This window comes from Scyliorhinus torazame, chromosome 15, assembly GCF_047496885.1.
Source record: "Scyliorhinus torazame isolate Kashiwa2021f chromosome 15, sScyTor2.1, whole genome shotgun sequence".
In the NCBI taxonomy this organism is placed as follows: domain Eukaryota; kingdom Metazoa; phylum Chordata; class Chondrichthyes; order Carcharhiniformes; family Scyliorhinidae; genus Scyliorhinus; species Scyliorhinus torazame.
Genome location: NC_092721.1, coordinates 173,660,499 through 173,684,164, shown reverse-complemented (window position 1 = coordinate 173,684,164; position 23,666 = coordinate 173,660,499). Strand labels below are relative to the sequence as shown.

General features: G+C 46.0%; 1 protein-coding gene across 1 annotated transcript in view; it reads right to left on the bottom strand.

Moving 5' to 3' along the window:
* Nucleotides 1–16,203, bottom strand: part of LOC140391997 (rho guanine nucleotide exchange factor 17-like) — a 570,574-nt gene extending 554,371 nt beyond the window's left edge. The window contains exon 1 of the mRNA XM_072477120.1: nucleotides 12,782–16,203. Within this exon, the coding sequence (XP_072333221.1) occupies nucleotides 12,782–16,165 (3,384 nt within the window). The 5' untranslated portion in view covers nucleotides 16,166–16,203. The remainder of the gene's footprint in view (nucleotides 1–12,781) is intronic.
* Nucleotides 16,204–23,666: the final 7,463 nt, after the last annotated feature.

Below are 23,666 nucleotides of genomic sequence, written 5' to 3'. Positions count from 1 at the left end.
ATGAAAGCAGCTCCATTTCCATTCCACCCATTCTTTCCACAACTCACTTTATCCTCAATATACTGAGTCATATCTTTGTGAGTTCGCAAACACCACAGTGTTTTGTACTCGCACACCAGACGATGTGGCTTTCTTTAATTTTCCAAATTAAATAATTAAGACTCTTTGGGTTTTTTTTTTAATTCACTTGAGTGCGTGTGTCAAAATTCTATCCAACTTCCATGTGTAGTACAAGTAAGCTTTATTCTATCTTGCCTGGATCACCTGTGGTGCTGGATTGGTATGAACGACCAGATCTGCATTCTTTAACAAAAGCCAAATTCTGAGTGGCTACAAACTGAAATAAATACAGAAAATGCTTGAAAATACTCAGCAGATTGGATGGTTCTTTTTTGCAGAAACGTCCATTCAGCGCACAAGCGTGATGGCGAGTTTCTAGCTGCCTGCCCTTTTTCATGCTGTGCCCCGGGGCTCCCACCCTGACATCTCTGTCCTCGGTCTCCTAGACTGCTCTAATGGTGTTCATCTCACCATTCAAACCTCCTCGAGAAAACCATCATTTGTTTCTTTCCCTGTACTGTTACCATAACCTTATGGCTTGCACGATCAACCCTTCGCAGCACCAGGGATACTGGTTCGATTCCAGCCTTGGTGTCTGTCTGTGCGAAGTCTGTACTTTCTCCCTGTATCTGCGTGGATTTCCCTGGGGTGCTTCGGTTTCCTCCCACAGTCCAAAGATGTGCAGGATAGGCCGATTGGCCATGGTAAAATTGCCCCGCAGTGTCCAGGAATGTGCAGTTAGGTTACTGAGAGAGAGAGGCAGGGTGGACCTAGGTGGAGTGCTCTTTCAGAGGGTCAGTGCAAACTCGATGGGCTGAATGGCTTCTTTCCACACTATAGGCATTCTATGATTGACTTTTCACAGAAGGCTGAGGAGCAACTACAGCATTGCGGAAATTGAACTTACAACACTGGAACAATATGCGTCAGTGCTCCAACCTTGCAGACAGCACACCACGATGCAGAATATTTCAAGTAAGGTTTTCATATTAAACGTGCATGAATCTTCTTATTCTTCTTGAATTCTCGGCCCATAGGCAAGTCTGACCCACAGCATCACGATCTCCACCATGGGTAGGGCAAGGAGGCAGGTCCCGAATCCACATCAACTAGAACAGGGATGGAGACCCCTGCTTTTGGCCCCATCCTGATCCAGAACCGGCCATCTAGCCAACTGAGCCAACCAGTCCCCTCCCACTCCAGGAGTAAAGAGTGTCTGTGGCAAAAAATGTTTGCATGTTGTAGCCCAGAGCTTTGAATAGTGATGGTTGCAGCTCCAAACTTCTTTCCACGACATGGCTCACCAGAAACCTCTTCTTACACGCTGTCCATTCGCCTAAGTTAGAAGGACTTACAGGTTGATTTTCCATCCCGGCTCTGGGTCACTGTCCGTGTGGAGTTTGCACATTCTCCCTGTGTTTGCGTGGGTTTCGCCCCCACAACCCAAAAGATGTGCAGGGTATGTGGATTGTCCATGCTAAATTGCCCCTTAATTGGAAAAAAATGAATTGTATACTCTAAAAACAATTTTGAAAAATAAAAAATATGTATCTTATATCTGTTGCAGTAATGTTATTAAAAGCCTGGTTATGGTATATATTTGTTCCAGTAATACTATTAAATAACCTAGGTTAAGGTATCCAGATTGTGTGTCTGCTAAAGCTGTTATTAAGGAGTCATAAAAGGTGAGGTCATGATTGGTTCCAGCCACTAACTTGGTTACAGGTAAAGGGCTAAGGGATATCGTTATGATTGCTGGAGATTCCCTGGAGAGTAGATCATTTATGTGGGGCTTTAGTTAGTACTAGTGAAGCATGTCCTGTGACATTGTAGTGGGATAAATGACGTCATTATTGGGAGGAGCCAGGCCTCTCTGTAGTTTTGCAGTTTGCCCTAGGCTTTGAGTCTGACAAGGATTTTAAATTGAACAGCAGTTTTGCCAAATGCTGCTCGGTAGAGCAGACGTGTACTGAATCTGCTCTTGAAAGGGTTTCTCTCACTAAAAGGTTTACACAACTAAACAAGTAAGCTGTTAGTTAACTTTATTTATATGTGGCATTTGAATTGTATTTGGTTGCTTAACTGGAGTTCATAGCAGGTGTAGATAATAAATTAATGTTTTTCCTTGTGTTTAAGAACTGTTGAACTGTTAATTATAAAGCTATTTCTTTGATGTTAATGTGGTTAATTTTGTGTTTAAATTAAAGTTTGGTTTAACAATAAAGATACCTATTGGTCAGTTATCGTTGCTGGGGTGCAGGGCAGCACGGTGGCGGAGTGGGTTAGCACTGCGGCCTCATGACACTGAATTCCCAGGTTCGATTCCGGCTCTGGGTCACTGTCCGTGTGGAGTTTGCACATTCTCCCCGTGTTTGCGTGGGTTTCGCCCCCACAACCCAAAAATGTGCAGGGTAGGTGAATTGGCCAGGCTAAATTGCCCCTTAATTGGAAAAAATGAATTGGGTACTCTAAAAATAATTTTTAGTAATAAATCGTTGCTGGGGTGAACTATCCATTCCTCACTGTTTTACAAATTAAAAAAATATTGTTTAGGTTTCTTGGCCGGTATCCTAACAAATGTTGGGGTCTGGCCCGGTATCCTAACAATAATAATGGTGATAAAGACCCATTTACACTGATTACATCTTACACAGCAATTTGCACATATATGGCACCTTTAACTTAGTAAAACATCCTTTGGCAATTCAGAGTTTGAGTGATAAGAAAACTGGCACTGAGCGACATAATGAGATATTGGGACTGGTGACTAAAAGCATGTTCAAATAGGCAGATTTTAAGGCATCTTAAAGTAGAATAGAGTGGTGGCGAGGCAGAAAGGTTTGGGGAGGGGATCTCAGAGCTTGAGGCCTCGGTAGCTGAAGGCACAGCCACCAGTGGAAGGGCAAAGTAAGTTGGGGATGCACAAGAGGTACATGGATGGGAAATTCAAAGTTACATGCCTGGTTCAATCTCTTAGTCATTGTTGAAGGCTGACCAGGTATCTGTAACATCTAATATGCAAAATACTACAATTAATTTACTACGTTTTTGATTGACATCACACCTAGAGATCGAAAAAACATTTGCTTTCCTCACACATTCCTACAATTGGACAGCTCCATAGATAGATCCATTACTAAGACAAACAAACCAAGATAATATCAGTGTTGACCTCAGGGCATATTGAATTACTTGATCTCAGCTACAACAGAGATTGAGAAGCTACACTTGGCCTGGTATATAGAGAGGAGAAAAACGCAGTTCGGGTCCCCACTCCTGATCGCTATCCAGTGATTCCTGCTGGAGAATGATTGTGCACAGTCAGAGGAGGTGAATTACTCTCTGTAATAAACTGGGTGATTAAAAGAACATGTTTACAATTTCATTACAATTAACTTTTATCCTGTCGCTGTGGGGGTTACACAAGATCACAGTTGCCTTCCATTTAACACCGCAGACGTTTTCTCGGACTTATAGGCAGAATCTGAATGGGCTCCTGGTGTGACATTAAGTCTTCCTTCCCCTCAAGAAGCATTATTGTTTCAACATAGCACGACATACAGAGCCTACCTTCCCCAAGCTGAAGACTGAATCAGCCGCTAGGATCCTCTCCACAGCTAAATTATGTACTGACCATTTCCAAGCTCACATAAGAAGATTTGATAATGTACTTGAGGGAAATGGTGCCCTTGGAATTGTGGTCCAGAGAGAGTAAAAATATCAGGACCAGAAGCAAACCAAAGTGGGAGCCCTTTGCTGCAAACAGAAAGGATGGTCCCTTCTGTATTGCCACTTGCCCAGATGGCCACCCCACCAAGTTCCCTTTAGTATCAGGTCTAACATGGTGCTTACAGCTAAAAGGAAATTCACTGTTTAAAAATAAAACTAAACAGCTTCCACTTTGTGACACTTTGAGTTATAGCAGAGCCAAACACAACGTAATGTGGGATTCTATTCTACTTAAGCAACATAATATATGGTCTCTTTATGGGATCGGGAGGCACCATCGCTGTATATGAAAGATCTAATTCACCAAAAAGGCATAGACAGATATTGCCATTAATAATCTTAACATCCCAGGAATTGATGTCATTTTCTCCACTGAATCCACCCGACAATCCAACATCTGTTTCATGCTTTTATAATCTATGTAATGGATAAACAGTGAACATCTAAAAATAATATCCCTCTGACAACTGACCTGGCATGAAGGTAAGTATGCCATTAGCAAGATATTTTTATAAGCCGGTAATCACTGACGTCTATGCTATTTATATTGCAGTCCAAATTCATGTAGATTGGAGGTGCCATGTTACCATGGAGAAATGCACACCAACAACTGTAATGGTAACATACAAAGTACTTTTGTTTGGTGAATTTTGGCTCAGAATGTTAGTAAATGGAACACGTTTTCTATTTCAGTCACCCAGTATCATCATTAAACTCTTCCAGGTCAGATGCAAGGAAAACCTCCCCTTGCTCTGCCTTCCTTTAAAAAACACAATTTATCAATAATATTTTTCACTGTCTTCTGTTCAGGTTCAACTTCTACTTGTAGAACGCAAATTGGGATGTTTCGCTGGGCAGGAAATACACTGCTTAAAACGTAACAGGTTGTGATTCTACTATCTGCCGTCCAAATAAATAAAGTCCCTTTTTTTTAACAATGCGGTAATGGGCAAAATTGTAATCCTGCCGCCCTGACTGCAACTTCTCTGAATTGGCTGGAACGGTTTGATTTTGCTTGCAACCTGACCCATTTCCCTGGCAATGCACAATACAACAGATAAAAGCAGACCTGTTTCGACATCGACACGTGGTTTCAACCAGCGCACAGTAGTGAGGGGTGGTGTCAGATCCATCTCTGAGGAGGGGTGGCACGGTGGCTAGTACTGCTGCCTCACGGTACCGAGGACCCGCTTTCGATCTTGGCCCCATGTAGTTTCCATATTCTCCCCCTGTCTGGGTCGGTCTCACCCCCACAACCCAAAGATGTGCAATAGGTGATTTGGCCAAGCTAAATTGCCCCTTAATTGGAAAGAAAGAATTGGGTACTCTAAATTGTGTTTTTTTTAAATCCATCTCTGAGGCAACAAGTGGTGCAGCAACAGTTCATTTAGACTAACCCTTCAGTCTACTTGGTTTACAGAGCAACTTTGGAGGCACAAGTGTGGAAATCAAAATAAAATTAAACCAAGAGAGCAGCTTTTGACACTCACTGTAAGATCTTGTAGGTGTTAGGTTAAAGCCTGCCGAGTTCACTTTGAAACTGAACAAATTTTGAAACCGAGTAATAGTAAGACAGCATCTGACATTAACGGGTAACATGTTGAACCCATCATTGCAATTGTTGAATATGTTGAATTTCATGATACATCGATAGTCAGAAAGAAGTAACAGTTCCACCAGTTGCACAGTGCGAAGGCCCAATCCGATCACAAGTGTTGGTTCAAGACGATCAAAATTAATCTGATCCAATTGATGCACAAATTGGATAAGGCATGAGGGGGGAAAATCACAGATTTATGTAGTTTTTGTTATATCGCAAATGTTGCTAACTGATATATCACCAGGTTAGACTGAAACATGAACTAATCAATAACTATCCAAGTATCTCAATTTTGTTCATGTTTGCGATCGCTTTGTGATATTATCCTTTCTGCTGCTCAAGGACATGGGAAGCAGTGATAGGTTTGATTTAAGCAAAGTTGGATCATATTCACCACAATTTAGTGAAAAACCTAGTTATATTTAAACTAAAAGAAATAAAACACATATAACTAATTCTGAAGTGAAATGATTTATATACAAGAAAGAATAGCGTCAATACTCAGATTCCATTTTAGAAACTGCTGGCCATGACTTCAAGCATTCTCAGGGCCTCCATCAGCTTTTCTAAGAAAAGAATGAACGCTGGGCTTGAGTCTGACTGGCAGACAATTATGCCCAAGGCCAGGACTTTTAGAATGGTGGGGTTTCCTTTCCCACCATCTGAGACGTTGGCAGCAAGAATACTGGCTGTCCAGCAGCCTACTTAACTCCAGCGAGTGTTAATTAACTGTGACTTGGGGCTTCCACTCCTCAGTCGGGAGGAAGCCCCACCTCAGAGCTGCTAGCGAATCTGAATGGCCTTCAGCTCTGTAGTCCCAGCAGCACCAGAATGACACTGGACAGGACCGGAGTGCCAAGCATTCCCCAGAAGCTACGTTCCAGGAGTCCAGGACCAGATAAGTATGGGATCTCAGAGCAGTGAAGGGTGGTAAGGCGGAGGGTTGGGCAGAGGGAGTGATGGAGCACCCGCAGGTATCAGGCCTTTTGGGGGTGGAAGTGGGCCCGATGTTCAAAACAGGCTATTGCTGGAGGCGCCCTCCCCCTTGCTGTCCGGGGGCCTGAGCAGTGTCACTTTCTAGGCTTCCCCCCTACCCCGAATCCCTCCCTTCAGCCTGCGCAGGGTGGGAAATGGCCCACAAAAGGTCATTAATTGACAACTTAAGAGCCTCAATTGAGGTAAGGGCGGTCAGTCCAGCTTAGGTCTCACCTGTACCACTCTAAAATGGTGGAAAGGCTGGGGCAGGCGGAACCCAGTCAGAAGATCATCCAAGGACTTTTACCGGCTCTGGCAACTCGTAAACCCACCAGAGAGGATGTAAAATTCTGCCCCAAGTTTTTGAGAACAGAAAATCTAGAATGATCAATAACTGTTCAAGAACATAAGTACTGGAGAATGCAGGAGAAATGTGTTCTTGAAAATTTACTTTTGAAGGGAACAAAATATGGATCTACTTGTTCTTCAGGTGAACAATATTTCAGAAGCTAATTTGGAGGGAGACAGCATTCACATGAGATTGGTAGTAGGACATTGGACTATGAAATGGTAGCATAGGCTCAATAGCCAGAATGGTTTTCTTCTATGCTGTTTCTATAGTTTTGGGCCTTCTGCAAACTTTGAAATTATGTCCTTTGTACCCAAGTCCGATTTGTAACTATGTATCCATCATGGTATCCCATATGATAGATTCCAGTAATTTCCCACAACTGATATTAAACGGACATGTCTCAGTTCTCTGATTTCTCTCTTCTTCCCTCCTTTCTCTCTTCTTCCCTCCTATGTAATGGAGTGACATGTGCAATTTTTTTAATTCAAAAAGACACAATTCTTAAATCTAAAGAATTTTGGAAAATTACAACTATCGCATCTGTAATTTCCTCACCTATCTCTTTTAATCCCCTGGAGTGGGAACCACCTGGAGTTTGATCACTCTTAAGTCTCATTATTTTCTCCATTATTTTTTTTGAAAAAATATATTTCAAATCCACTGATGTTCTCCCTGAACATATTTTTAAGTTCTCTTGTATTGCGAGTGTTTTGTCCTCCTTGTCCACTGTGACAGCTCCCACATATACAATTTATGACACTTAACAAGTTCGCTATTTCCTTACTGTTCATTATGGTTCCTCCATCTCTACTTACTTTGAAAAACTTTCACTCCTTTCTTTGATATTCCTTCTAAGTTTTTTTCACATTCCCTTTATATATCGATTGCTTTTTATAGCTCTCCCTTTTTTTTTAATTTCCACTTTTTCTTGTATTTTTGTAAGCCTTTTCTTTGCGCTCTATACACTTTGGGTTTATAACTTTGCTACACCTAGGTCACAAAGGAATCATTCCTCATTTGCTTGCTGCTCCGCAGACCCTTCCCTCTGCCCAGCATTATGATAAGAAGTCTTACAACACCAGTTTAAAGTCCAACAGGTTTATTTGGACTCACCAGCTTTCGGAGCGCAGCTCCTTCATCACTGACCCGATGAAGGAGCTACACTCCGAAAGCTAGTGATTTCAAATAAACCTGTTGGACTTAAACCTGGTTTTGCAAGACTTCTTACTGTGCCCATCGCAGTCAGACGCCGGCATCTCTACATCACAGCGTAACGATATCAGAGATAACCTGGATGTAAATCATGCATGGTGCGCAACTACCAGGGTCATACCGAGGGGCATTTTATATTTGGCTGTGGTCGTGCCCTCTGCCCGTTCCGAGGTTGTTTTCACAAAGGCGTGGAGGCAGCTATCTATCTGGAGGATGATCCTACCTACATTCTGAAAGAGCAGGTGGGGAATCTCAGACAGAAGAAATAGCAAAAATACCCAAAGTAGATGACAAGTTAAACAGTTCAAGGCAACTGAAGCAGTGTTTTTAATCAGATCCAAGAATAACATCAGTTCAAAATGTTCCATTTTCTTCAGTGTCAGAGGCATGTTCGATGCATTTAATATATTTTTCTCCTGTCATCTCAGGTGGAGGGAATTATTAATAAAAAGTGGGTTCACAAATTAAAAATTAATAATTCTCTCAGCAACAAAAACATTTAAGAGAAAGTTGAGACAAAATGTTCTCCACAATTGTACCTCAGCATTACCATGGTAATGATTATAGACTCGTAGCCAGTGTGAGTTTAACCCTTCCATCGTCAAGTGAAACTAGTAGCCAGTGAGTTTAACTCTTCAATTGCCAAGTGAAACTAGTAGCCATTGAGAGTTTAACCCTTCCATCGTCAAGTGAAACTAGTGGCCAGTGTGAGTTTAACCCTTCCATTGCCAAGTGAAACTAGTAGCCGGTGTGAGTTTAACCCTTCCATTGCCAAGTGAAACTAGTAGCCGGCGTGAGTTTAACCCTTCCATTGCCAAGTGACACTAATAGCTCACGTGAGTTTAACCCTTCCATTTCCAAGTGAAACTAGTAGCCATTGAGAGTTTAACTCTTCCATTGCCAAGTGAAACTAGTGGCCAGTGTGAGCTTAACCCTTCCATTGCCAAGTGAAACTAGTAGCCGGCGTGAGTTTAACCCTTCCATTGCCAAGTGAAACTAGTAGCCATTGAGAGTTTAACCCTTCCATCGTCAAATGAAACTAATAGCCAGTGAGAGTTTAACCCCTCCATTGTCAAATGTTTGACAAGATGGTCTGGGTGGACTATATATTCTTTTTAACTGATCAGTCATGAACTAATACATCTGCTGTGGCATTGCTGGCAGCGTGTCAAGGAATACTCTGTGTCAAAATATGATGAATGGATTGTCTCAATGATGGCACAGTATTCATTCGAAAATATCCATCAGCAGGCACTGAATCCTGTTTTGAACAGTGTGCCACTGAATTATATGACCAGGAAACTGCGGAAATCCATACCCATTACTCAAAGGGATTTTCTATCACTGCAACAACTTACATTTATATAATGGGTGGGATTTGCTGACCCGCTGTGGCATGTTTTCCACCAGCAGAGGTGGTTCGCCATTGGCCATTGGCGGAATCTTCCAGTACAACCAATGTCTTGTGTGGCTCACCTGCCCCGCCGCTGGGGAGCCCAGCCACGGGGATCACCTTCAGTCAGACTGGAAGATCCCACCATTGGGAAGGACCGGATAATCCCGTCCAGTGCCTTTAACTTCATAAAACATTCCAAGACACTTCACTGACGTAAAATTTGACACCGAGCCATATAAGGAGTCAGGTGACCAAAAACTTGGTCAAACAGCCAGGTCTGAATAGGTGAGGTATCGGAGCAGTTTATGGAGGAACTCCGAGTTTAGGGCCAAGTCAGCTGTAGGCACAAACACCAAAGGTGGAACAATGAAATCAAGGATGAGCATGAGGCCAAAAGTGGAAAAGCACGGCAATCTCGGATGGTTGCAGCACTGGAGAAGAGTGACCAAGATAGGGAAGGGCGAGGCCATGGAGGAATTTGAAAACAGGATGAGAACTTTAAAATCAACACTACTTTATCAGAGAGCGATAGAGCTTTTAAATGAGATATTGATAAGGGGAGTCATCAGTCCAACATAAATAGATCAATAACCTCAATTTATGTTTAATTATTTATTGAAGTGGTTTATTTCCTCTTGCACAGATCTGTCTGCAACATTGCCAACCAACATGAGTAAATATTGGGAGAAGGTACAGAAATAGTGTTGGGTAAACAGAAAGGATCAGGAGAAAGGTTGAGACAGCCTCCGAAGAAGTTTTTCCATATTGCATATTTAATCACCATAATATTACTGTTAAATTATCTTTAATTAGTTCCTACTCGACATTTGCATTGCATTTCTACCATTTAAAAGTAAGAACATAAGAACATTAATTCAGCCTTGTGATCCTGTTCTGCCATTCAATGAAATCATGGGGAATCTGAATTCTAACTCCACCAACCTACCTTTACTTCAGATCCTTTAGTTCCCTTGGGTAGCAATAATCTATCAATCAATCTCAGATTATGTCAAGTTATTAATTGGGCTGAAACCCACGCAGACACGTGGAGAGTGTGCAAACGCCACACGGACAGTGACCCAGGGCTGGGATTCGAACCCGGGTCCTCAGCGCCGTAGGCTGCAGTGCTAACTATTGTGCCACGTGCCGCCCTTAATCTACTCACTTATCCTATCAACATGTCTTTGTAATTTTATGTTCCCACAGACATTATTTACATTCCACTAATCTGTGTGTTATTGGCTTTTATTGTGTTATCCAAATCATTAACAAATATAATGAATAATCAAAGCCCCAACACAGATTCTTTTGGGACACCATGGCCGGAATTCTCCGGCTGTTCACACTGGCAGGATATCTGGTCCTGCCGGCAGCGCATCCCTGCCATGGGTTTCCTGGTGGCATGGATGGCTTCAATGGGAATTCCCATTGACAACGGCGGGAAAAGAGAATTCCTCTGCCAGCCAACATCACACTGCCTCCAGTTGCTGAGAAATACGCAACTGGGAGGCCGGAGAATCCTGCCCTATTAGTTATTTCTAATTTGAGTACCCATTTACCTAGTGTCTACCGGCTAACCAATCTACTAATGAGGTCAATGGCTTGTCTTTGATTCCATGAGCTTTAATTTTAGCTAACTGTCTCTTATATCTTTCAAATGCCTTCCAAAAGTCCATATAAACAACATCCAGACATTCCCTCATCGACCATTTCAGGAACTTGCCCAGAAAATTCCATTCAGTGTGATACACATGTCCAACTCTTTACAAATCCATACTGGCTCTCTCTATTAAGCTCAAATTTCTCTTAAATGCTTAGTCATCCATTCCTTAATTATAGATTCCATAACTTCCCCACAACAGATGTTAGACTAACAGTCTATAATTTCCTGACTCCGCTTATTTACCTATCTTAAATAATGGAGTTACAGTCACAACTTTACAATGTAAAAAGAGTCAATTCCCAAATCGAGAACTTTGGATGATTATGGCTAAACCATCTGCAGTTACAATTTTAACTCCAGGAGGTTTTCAAAGAATCACTTCTAAATGAAGCCTTTAGAATACTTTAGGAACTCAGTAAAGGTTACCAGATATTGGGCTTACTTGAAATGATAGATGTTCCCTTAAAAGCTAGCTAATTCAAAACCTGACCCAAACCTGTGCCAATAGAAAAGGAATATGCTGATAATGCCCATTAACTGATCTATCTATATGCAACAGACATTGTGCTAAGGACAAACAGGAATAAAAGTTCATTCCATCTTTCATCATTTTTCCTGCCCAAGTCAAATGGGCAAAAATTGAGTGTGCAGATTGCATAAACGCAATGTGACACAAAAATATTTTCATTTAAAAAACAGATTGCTTACACATTTACCCGTTTCATCGATGCTCACGAGTGTATTGTGTTTTGCTATGTTTGAAATAAAAATATATTTTAAAAACACAGATTGCACATCACATAATTTTGTACTGGACAAACAGTAACTTTGCATGTATTTACTGCAGCACACAGGGCTGCTCCATATTGACAACCTCAAACTAAAGTTTGCTGCTTATTCCTGAACAAGCATCAGAAAGAAACATGACAGCAGTTGGCTAATTAACCTTTAAATATCCCTTCAGATTCAAATGCTGTTATGTCTCCTCAGGGATCACCCAAGTGAAAAACACAATGTCCTTAATGTACTCAAGTACCGTGTGAAAACACAGTATGTGATGCCACCCTCTCGAGCATGAGTATAACATAAACTCTACTCTTTATATTTTCAACTTGTAAAAATAGAGGTGGATCTGTTCCAAATTGCATTCACTGTTCACCTGATCTTATTAGATTCAGATCAATCTGGCTGCATTAGTGCATTTGTTGGTTATATTACACTCTATAATGCACCTTGACAAATTCAATCTAGTAATAAGTTGAAATTCTTCATTAGAATCCTCTTTTCACTTGAATAGCTTTAGTAGAATGTTATGTTAGCATAATTATTGGCATTTGTGGCATTTTATTTTAATCTGATTGTTAAATTTAAAACATCAAGCCATGACACAACACAATGAACGACATGTAGCCTTAGAAGGGAGGGCTTTTCAACTATGGATGGTTCTTCTATTGCTAGTTTTCGAACCCAAAGTGTCTTACATTAACCTGAGGGGAAATAAAACATTGTAAATATAATGGACCCTGTTGAGCTGAATATTAGTTTATCAATTTTCCATTTACTGTAATGAAAAAATACTGCTTGAATTGTGGGATCTATGTTTACATCCATAAACCTAAAAGTAAAAATGTCAACGACCCATTTTGGTTTTGCTTCTGCATGAAACGGCATTTTTAAACACCGCAGGAGGTTCAAATAAAAATACATTTTAGTCTCTGACATTTTCAGTACTACCAGAAAGCAAACGGATACAGAAAGAACTATCTCAAATGACCTGAAGCCCAGTTCACTTACCACTTGAGGTTTGCCTTTATTGATGCTTGCTCCAAGTTCCTCATTCGGTTTTGATAGGGAGGGTATTCGGGGTTCGGTGCTAGTTGGCGTACCAGGAGCCGAGGCAGACAAATCCACTGGTGGCTGTAGGGACGGTTCACCTTTCAAAATGTACTTCTTAGTGACATCTTCCAGGGACGGTGTTTGTGCCAGGGGTAACTGTTTTCTGGATTGCCTTGTGGGTTCTGGGGCTGCCACGTGAACTGGCTGGCTACAAGACAAATGGGTTTCTGGGGCAATTACTTTGGAGGCAATGGGAACAAAATTGGCAGGCTCGCTTGTGTGCCTTACATGCTTGGTTGAAGGCCGTGTCTTGAGAGGTGGTGATTGGTCCATCTCCCCCAACATCTCGTACTTCCTACCCTCCTGCTGCGTGACCCTGTTATTACGCTTCTTGGAGCTGCGTCTCATTGATCGTGGAGAAAGAACCTCTGCCAACTTTGGGTGCAAACTGAAGTTCTGCAAATTAACTTTATCCTGTTCCTCAATAACCTGCAGGGGCAGTGTGCGCTCAGACTGCGAACGTGACTTCCTGACCTGCTTAGAAAACTCCTCCAGATCCCCCACTTCATCTCTCTGCTCAGAAAGGATGGGCTCACTGCTGGAAGTAGGAATCGCCTGTTCCATCTCGGTTATCGGCTCACTAGGACCGGTAAACCCGGGGGTGCTTAACTCACCTCTTCGACTTGGGTCACTGAGTGATTTCTTTTTTACTAACTTTCCATTACCTTTTTCATCGATCACTTTGTCCATCGTTCCAGGTTCTCTAACTATACGCTGAATCACCGTGTTGTAGTCCTTTAAGCCATCGCTGCAAACTGACAAGTCACTAGCTGCGCTCCCGGTGCATTCTGACAAGGCTGTGGCTGAACATTCCAGGATCCCACCTTTGACCGAGTTTAATGAGCCCAACAGGTTGCTGTCCACTGAGAAATTTTCAGTTTCTTCTGAGCACTTCCTGTGCGGCATAGGGTCACTAAAAGATCTGAAGGTGTCACCACTAGACTCCCCATTGCTCCCATTGCTAGAATCAGATCCATTGCTGCCACCAGGGGGAAATTTCCTCCTGCGGCGAATGGAACTAGGAGTTGAAGGAGGGTCCAGAGTGACGGAAGCAGTAGTTTTATTGTACACCACGTCCCCTCCTATTGCAACACTCTCATAGACAGTCCTCACTGCTGTCATTCCAGGAGCCATGCCTTGACTGACAAGCAGCTCTTTTTTCTCCTCCTTACTGAGGCCACTAGTTGGCTTTCGCACCAACAGGTGACCAGGAATTTCCTTGTACAGGGTGCTGCTGGATCCTGTCTCAGGCTCGGTAACAATTCCCTCATCGGTCATGCTGGACTCGGGACCCGATAAATCGTCGGCCGATTTCCCACCCGATAGGTTCTCCTCAGACTCTCCTCTTTTCACACTCTCCAGCTCTTCGTCCACGGCAGCAGCTGGCATCTCGGCGTCTTTCTGAAACCGCGCGCCCTCCTCCGCACGTCCATGACATTCTGCGTCCCTCTGATCGGGTTTGTGAGGAAGTTCCTTCTGTGACCACATTGTGTTGATTTTCTCAAAAAGCTGCCCTGCTTCCTGGATGTACTGAACCTGCATGTCGACGGGCAGCAAGTCCTCACTTCTCTGACGGACTGGGTCTTGGTTTTCTCCCTCTGAAGCAGAATCGCAGCATCCTATGTTCGCAAGCATGATCTCTGAGTTACTGGGTTTCATGAGATTGCGAGCTATAGGCCTGCGTGTCACTGGCTTGTCAGAATACGTGAAAGATTTGGCCCGCCGCAGAGTGGCAGTGAGGTCTTTGAGAGTAGGACGCCCACCTGCAGACTGCTGGTTTAAAGAATGGAGTGAGCCCCTGCCTTTTCCCACTGAGGCAAGCTCAAGTTGCCGCTTTGTGTTTTGGCAATGAGTGCCTCCAGTGCGATCATGATTAACCCCGTCACTGTCAAACTCATCTTTTTCTTTTCTCCTTATCCTGAGCCCTGAAAAGTCCGATTTAAGAAAGCTAAACAAACTCAGTGTTTCAGATGCTATATCAGGATTTGACATAGACTTTCTGTGCTTAGATTTATCAGTGCTACATTCATACTGTGGACTCACGCTGCCTGTGCAACCCTCAGTCATTACCTTGACAATCCCGAAAGGCAGCTTGGGTCGGGAACGCACCAATGGTTTCAAATGCCTTGTCGTCTCATCTCCGTGGCCAAAGCTCGGTGTCCGGTGCATATTCAAACTCCCTTGTAAATTCCTGTTTAATCCAGAATAGTGGTCTTCCTCCTTTAGGGTCTCAGTGCTGGAGTACCTGCTGCTGCTCCTGGAGCTGCCAGGACTCTGAAGGAAGGACTGGATGTTCACTTTTGCAACTCTGGAGACCATGGGTATGGGCGACCCTGAAGTGCTGTGAGGCTGATTGGCAGGGCTGGGCAATCCACTGTCTCCTAGCAGTCCCGGAGACCTTTTATGGCTCTGTTCAACTTTGCTTGTCTGGCAAGCTGCGGAGACACAATGTTTCCTCTCATGGGGAAGTGTTGCCAAGCCACACGAAGATGAACAGTTCAGTGCCAGGGGGTCTAATTCAGCCGTCTGCTGTGACTCCAAACCTGCCTCATTTTTGCAAGAGAAGTAGTCCAACTGACCATGATGTGTTGCGTGCCTTGCCAGAGGCTCACCTAAGGGAACATCGCTGTCAGAGTCATCTTTATTCCCCACCACGATACTGGCTTTCTTTTTCCTCAGAGACCTTCTCTTGACATCCCTGTGAACCATGGGGTGATCTTCCTCACTCCCTGAAGACCGGTCCTGGGACCTGCTGATCTTGCCAATGTTGCTGCTACTGCTGCAGGGAGTGCTGTACTGCACCAGGTCTCTGTGATATTGCTCCTCGTCGCTAGAGCTCGCCTGTAAGCCAGTAGTGGGGACAGCCTGTGGTTTGGAGCAGTTATGTGTGGAATGTAAACTATCTGATTCCTGTCTTCCCTCTTGTTTGTGCAGAGCTGGGGAGCGCCAGGGCAACCTCAGAGCTAGCGGGAGGGGGCTGCGGGGTGGGGGGGCTGGGGGCGGTGCTCTGGAGGGGGCGAGCCTGGGCAGGGGGCTGCTGCTACCTTCCGGTTGTGGGTACCTGGGCACCCGGCTGGCGGGCTCACCCTCGGCGGGAGGCTCCCCCCAGCAGGGGGGGTCCGGGACGAGTCGCGGGGGCTTCCTAGAGCCGGGCTCCCCAAACAACTTGAGCATCTCGGTGACGCTGGGCCAGTGGGCAGCCTCGCCGGGGCTGGAGGCGCCGAGCCCCTGCTGGTCAGCCTGCTGGTGCTGCTGGCCAGCCTCCTGGTCCTCCAAGTTCATCCTCTGGCCACCTTGACCCCTCTGCTCAGGACGGGACGCCTCCTCCTCACCTCTCCACCACTCCACACCCACCCCCTCCTGCCGGGACCCCTCGTCCCCCCTTCCCTCTCCCTGCCCCCCTCCTGCCGCTCTCACCTCTGCCCCGCCGTCGCCCCGAGGTGGGGCTCCGGCCGCATGGGGGGGCGGGCAGCTGTCAGGCAGCCCCCCAGGCGAGAGCTGGGGCTGGGGGCTCCTCCTCACCTCGGGGCTGGGGGCGCCGGCAGAGAGCAGCCTGCACACCGAGCGGGTCCTGCTGGGCGAGCCGGTGCTGGGGGGCTGCTGCTGCTGACGGCCCGGGCTGCTGCTGCCGCTGCTGCTGTCTCCCGCACAAAGCCCGGCCGATGGGGGCTGGGCGGAACTTGTTGCAGAAAGTTTGGATGGGAGCTGCCTCTCGCCATCAGCCGGCCTCCTGCCTCTCCACTCGCTCAAATATTGGAATGAAACGCTCCTATAAACACTGACTTTCCTCCCCTGCTCTCTTTCCGCCATCGTAGCCCCTTTTTCTTTAAATATATATTCTCCCCCTTTCCTCTCCCTCCTCCTTTCTCTCTCTCTCACCCCCCCCCCCCTTCTCTCTCTCTCACCCCCCTCCCCCCCCCCCCCCCAACACACAAACCTCCCCCACTCCCTCCCTCCCAATCTTCACATCCACTGCTGCACAAATCGTCCCCTGCCAACCACCCAACGCATTGTTGACCTATCTGTTTCCCCCACCTCCCCAAGTTAATAAATACTCACAAATCTAGTAAATAAGAGAGCAATTCAAGCGAGGAAGGAACAAGCAGTGACCTTTCCCAACACTCCTTCTCTCGGTCCCTGATCCCCAGCCATCCACTGCAAACACACACAGGCAAACAACAACAAAAAAACTTCTGCCAAAAGAATAACCTCAGCTCCCAACTTCTGGCGCTGAGCCTTCCCCTCCCCAGACTGACTGCTGGCCCCGGACCCCCATCCATCTCCACTCCAAAACCGCCAGCATTTTCTGCCTTCCCAGCAACCCCCCCCCCCTCCCTTTTGCCCACTGACGGTGTATTTTCACCCCCTCCCCCTCCCCTCTCTCTCTCTCTGTCTCTGTCTCAAACAATCCCTTCTCCACTTTGGCTTGACTTTTGTGATTTGTTTTATATAAAAACATGCAAATAATCTTGCTCAAACAAAAGGGGGCGGAGGGAATCAACGTCCTATGGGGTGAAAATTTGGAGGAATGGTTGGGGGGGGGGATGAGGAAAGTTCCCCTCGATTTATATTTTGAGAAACTTTTCCAAGCCTCCCGTTGCTTTGTTTCATCGTTGACCGATTATATGGGCGCGTTAACGGGATTTGGGCAGACCGTGCACTCTCTTTATCCTTCTACATGTCTTCAAGCGATTTGGCTTCTTTGTGTCTGAGGTAACCCCCCCCCCCCCCCTCCCAACACCAGGGTTTACAGGATTTCTGTCATCGATCAAGCTGTACAAAAAAAAAACCCGCTTTTCTTTTTCACCAGACTTCGCCCCGTACCTCAGAAAACGTGCACCTTTTTTGTCTTCTTTTTTAACAACTTATAAACTATTGCAGTGACACGCTCCAATGATAATGGAACGGAATGGGTCGAAAAGTGGCGTCGGGCGCTCAAAAGGAAGCGTGTGTCGCCCCCAAGCGATCGAGCGGGACCCGGGGTTGTGCCATCATCTTTTAACGTGGTTGCACTTTTCACACACACACACACACACACACCTTGCTTAAGGTTTTCACATCACCGTCTGTGAACTGGTTGGGAGTCGCCGGCACGAATCCGAGGTAAACGAAGAAGAACATGAGGAGGGGGTGGGGAGGGGGCCATTCAGCGGCCACCGCCAGCCCTGTCTCACCATTCCATTTACTTATGGTTGATCTGAGCCATTAACTCACGCCTTGGTTCCATTCCTCTTCACGGGACCTCGCCCCCCCCCCCCCCCCTTAGTCAAGCTGTGCCAGTGCAATTTGCAACACTGGCGTCTATCTACCCGACAACGTGGAAAGTTGCCAGGTATGGGGTGGAGGTTTTTAAGTAGTCACGGGATGAAGGGTTATGGGGACGGGCAGGAAGGTGGCGAGGAGGCCGGGGTGAGATCGGTCATGTCGTATTGAATGGCGTAGGAGGCTTCAGGGGCTCAATTGCCTACTCCTGGTTCTTATGTACACGTAAAGGCCGGATAAATCCAACCCAGCCAATTATCACCCCATCAGTCTACCCTCGACCATCAATAAAGTCACGGAAGGAGTCATCAACAGCGCTATCAAGTGCCACTTGCATAGCACTAACCTGCTAACTGATGCTCAGTTTGGGTTTTGCCAGGGTCACTCAACCCCTTACTTGGTTACAGCCCTGGTTCAAACATGGACAAAAAAGCTGAATTCCACAGGAGGGATGAGCGTGACTGCCCTTGGCATCAAGGTAGCGGGTGGGGCATCAGGGATCCCTAGCAAAACTAAGAGTCGATGGGAGTCGGGGAAAACTCTCCGCTAGTTGGGAGTGATACCTATCACAAAGGAAATGGTTGTGGTTGTTGGAAGTTAGTCAGCTCAGTTCCAGAACATCACTGCAGGAGTTCCTTAGCCCAACAACATCAGCTGCTTCATTAATGACCTTCCTTCCATCACAAGGTCAGAAATGGGGATGCTCACTGACGATTGCACAAAGACCAATACCATTCGCAACTCCTCAGCTACTGCAGCAGTCTGCCCAAATGCAGCATAACCCAGATAACATCCAGGCTTGGACTGACAGGTTGTAGATAACATTTGTGCCATGAAAGTGCCAGGCAATAACCATCTCCAACAAGAGACATTCAATGGCCTTACCATCACTGAATCCCCCACACCAACATCCTGGGAGTTACCATTGACCAGAAATTGAACTTGAATAGCTATATAAATAATGTGGCTGCAAGAGCACATCAGAGGCTAGGAATTTCAATGTAGGCTTGGAGGGCCAAAGGGCCTGTTCCTGTGCTGTACTTTTCTTTTTCTTTGAATCCTCACCTCCTGACTCTCCAAAGCCTGTCCACCATCCACAAGGCACAAGTCAAGAATGTGATGGAATACTCTCCCCTTACTTGGATGAGTGCAGCTCCAACAATGCCCAAGAACCTGGATACTAGGACAAAGCAACCCGCTTGATTGGCACCCCTCCCACAAACATTCACTTTTTCCACCACCACGAACAGTAGCAGCTGTGTGTACCGTCTACAAGATGCACTGCAGGAGCTCACCAAGGATCCTTAGGCAACACCTTCCAAACTCATGACGAGTACCATCTAGAAGGACAGGGGCAGCTGATACCTCAGAACACCACCACCTGGCAGTTCTCCTCCAAGCCACTCACCATCGTGACTTGAAATCTACCACCATTCTTTTATTGTCACTGGGTCATAATCCTGGAACTCTCTACCTAACAGCACTGTGGGTGTACCTACATCTCAGGGAAAACAGCAGTTCAAGAAGACAGTTTGACATCACATTCTCAAGGGCAATTAGGGATGGCAATAAATGTTGGCCTACCTAAGAACGCCTACAACCCATGAATGTATACAAAAATAAATCTTAACGGCACGGTGGAACAGTGGTTAGCAGTTCTGCCTCACCTCCTGACTCCCCAAGGCCTGTCCACCACTCACAAGGCACAAGTCAAGAGTGTGATGCTATTGGGGGATTCAGGGTTGGTAAGACCATTGAATGTTAAAGAGCGATGGTTAGATCTTCTCTTGTTGCAGAATGTCATTGCCTGGCACTTTCAAAAATGTTACTTGCCACTTGACAGCCCAAGTCTGAGTTGAATTCCACTCCTGTGTGGAGTTTGTATGACCTCCCCGTGTCTGTGTGGGTGTCCTCCAGGTTCTCCGGTTTCCTCCCACAGTCCAAAGATAATAATCTTTATTGTCACAAGTAGGCTTATATTAACACTGCAATGAAGTTACTGTGAAAAGTTGCAAGTCGCCACACTCCGGCGCCTGTTCAGGTATGCAGAAGGAGAATTCAGAACGCCCACCTAACAGCACGTCTTTTGGGACTTGTGGTTGGAAACTGGAGGAAACCCATGCAGACATAGGGAGAACATGCAGACTCCACACAGACAGTGACCCAAGCCAGGAATCGAACCTGTGACCCTGGAGCCGGGAAGCAACAGTGCTACCGTGCCGCCCACGGTGCAGGTTAGGTGGATTTGCCATGCTAAATTGCCCCTTAGTGTCCACAAAGTTAGGTGGAGTTACGGGAAGAGGGCACAGGAGTGAGCCTAGGGCGGTCGGTGCAGAGATGATATCACAGCTGTGATTAAGGAGGGCACGATGGAGGATTCGAGCACTGAGGCAATATGGGCAGAGCTAAGAAATAGGAAGGGTGCAGTAACATTGTTGGGACTTTGCTACAGGCCTCCCAAAAGTGAGCGTGAAGTAGAGGTACAAATATGTAGACAGATTATAGAAAAATGTAGGAGCAATAGGGTGGTCGTGATGGGAGATTTTAACTCCCCCAACGTTGAATGGGACTCATGTAGTGTTGGAGGCGTAGATGGAGCAGAAATTGTAAGGTGCATCCAGAAGAGTTTTTTAGAGCAGTATGTAAATAGTCCAACTCGGGAAGGGGCCATACTGGACCTGGTATTGGGGAATGATCCCGGCCAGGTGGTTGAAGTTTCAGTCGATGATTACTTTGGGAATAGCGATCACAATTCCATAAGTTTTAGAATACTCATGGACAAAGAGAGAGTGGTCCTAAAGGAAGAGTGCTAAATTGGGGAAAGGCCAAGTATAACAAAATTCGGCAGGAGATAGGGAATGTGGATTGGGAGCAGCTGTTTACGGGTAAATCTACATTTGAAATGTGGGAGTCTTTTAAGGAAAGGTTGATTAGATTGCAGGACAGACATGTCCCTGTGAAAATGAGGGATAGAAATGGCAAGATTAGGGAACCATGGATGATGGGTGGAATTGTGAGACTAGCTAAGATAAAAAAGGAAGCATACATAAGATCTAGGCGACTTACAACTGATGAAGCTTTGGAGGAATATTGGGAAAGTAGGACAAATCTCAAACGCGCAATAAAAAGGGCTAAAAGGGGTCATGAAATATCTTTGGCTAACATGGTTAAGGAAAATCCCAAAGCCTTTTATTAGTATATAAGGAGCAAGAGAGAACTAGAGAAAGGATTGGCCCACTCAAAGACAAAAGAGGGAATTTATGCGTGGAGTCAGAGGAAATGGGTGAGATTCTTAATGAGTACTTTGCATCGGTATTCACCAAGGAGAGGGACATGACGGATGTTGGGGCTAGGGATGGATGTTTAAATACTCTAGGTCAAGTCTGCATAAGGAAGGGGGAAGTTTTGGGTATTGTAAAAGGCATTAAGGTGGACAAGTCCCCAGCTCCGGATGAGATCTATCCCAGGTTACTGAGGGAAGTGAGGGACGTAATAGCTGGGGCCTTAACAGATATCGTTGCAGCATCCTTGAGCACGGGTGAGGTCCTGGAGGACTGGGGAATTGCTAATGTTGTCCCTTTGTTTAAGAAGGGTAGCCGGGATAATCCAGGGAATTATAGACCTGTGAGCTTGACGTCAGTGGTAGGCAAACTGTTGGAGAAGATACTGAGGGATAGGATCTATTTACATTTGGAAGAAAATAGACTTATCAGTGAGAGGCAGCATGGTTTTGTGCAGGGAAGATCATGTCTTACAAACCTAATAGAATTCTTTGAGGAAGTGACAAAGTTAATTGATGAGGGAAGGGCTGTAGATGTCATATACATGGACTTCAGTAAGGCGTTTGATAAAGTTTCCCATGGCAGGTTGATGGAAAAAGTGAAGTTGTATGGGGTTCAGGGTGTACTAGCTAGATGGATAAAGAACTGGTTGGGCAACAGGAGACAGAGAGTAGTGGTGGAACGGAGTGTCTCAAAATGGAGAAAGGTGACTAGTGGTGTTCCACAGGGATCCGTGCTCGGACCACTGTTGTTTGTGATATACAAAAATGATCTGGACGAAGGTATAGGTGGTCTGGTTAGCAAGTTTGCAGATGATACTAAGATTGGTGGAGTTGCAGATAGCGAGGAGGACTGTCAGAGAATACAGCAAAATATAGATAGATTGGAGAGTTGGGCAGAGAAATGGCAGATGGAGTTCAATCCATGCAAATGCGAGGTGATGCATTTTGAAAGATCTAATTCAAGAGCGGACTATACGGTAAATGGAAGAGTCCTGGGAAAATTGATGTACAGAGAGATGTGGGAGTTCAGGTCCATTGAACCCTGAAGGTGGCAACGCAGATCGATAGAGTGGTCAAGAAGGCATACAGGAGCTTCCGGTTGCGGCGATGATCAGCTAAGCCGCACGTTTCGGCGGCTCCAGCTCGAACGGACCTTCGGGCTCTTTTAAGAGCCCCAACGGGGAATTTCTTCGGGACAAAACCCGGTGTGGGGTGAGACAACAGGGAGTCCCCCCCAACGAAAAAGAAAAATATCGGCGGCGGCGGCCAGATCGCGAAGAATCCTCGAGGACAGGGGCAGAAGGAAAAAGGAGCAAGATGGCGGCGGAGAGAGCCCAGGCGACATGGGGCGGACCAAGACGAATTTTTGAGACGGTGTGTGGAGCTGCTTAAGAAGGAGGTGCTGGCCCCGATGCTACAAGCAATTGAGGGGCTTAAGGAGGCACAAAAGACCCAGGAGTGGGAGCTCCGCGTGGTGGAGCAGAAGGTGACGGACAACGAGGACGAGATCCTGGGCCTGGCGGTCAAAACGCAGACGCACGAGGCGCTCCACAAAAAGTGCATTGAAAGGATTGAAGTCCTAGAAAACAGATCACGGAGAAAGAACCTTTGGATCCTGGGTCTCCCCGAGGGAGTGGAAGGAGCGGACGGCGGGGCTTACGTGAGCATGATGCTACACTCGCTAATGGGAGCTGAGGCCCCCTCGGGCCCCTTGGAAGTGGAAGGGGCCCATCGGGTCCCTGCGAGGAGACCAAAGGCAGGTGAACCACCTAGGGCGGCGATCGTGCGATTTCATCGCTTCAATGACAGAGAGGTGGTTCTGAGATGGGCCAAAAAGGTACGAAGTAGTAGATGGGAGAATGCGGTGGTACGGGTGTACCAGGATTGGAGTGCGGAGGTGGCGAGAAGGAGGGCGGGTTTTAATCGAGCCAAGGAAGTGCTACACAAGAAGAAGGTGAAGTTCGGGATGTTGCAGCCGGCGCGACTGTGGGTCATGCACCAGGAGAGGCATGACTACTTCAAAACGGCGGAAGAAGCATGGACCTTCATTAAAAACGAGAAACTGGATCAGAACTGAGGGACTGATGTTGGAGGGGAAACGACAATGCTGATGTATATAGAGATGTAAATTGGGGAGGGGGGGACACTAAGAAATGTGGGTGCCGGTGGGGGTGAAGAAGAGACATAGGCGGGGGATGGGGAATGGGAGTGGGGCGGCAGAGGGAGCTGCGCCACGGG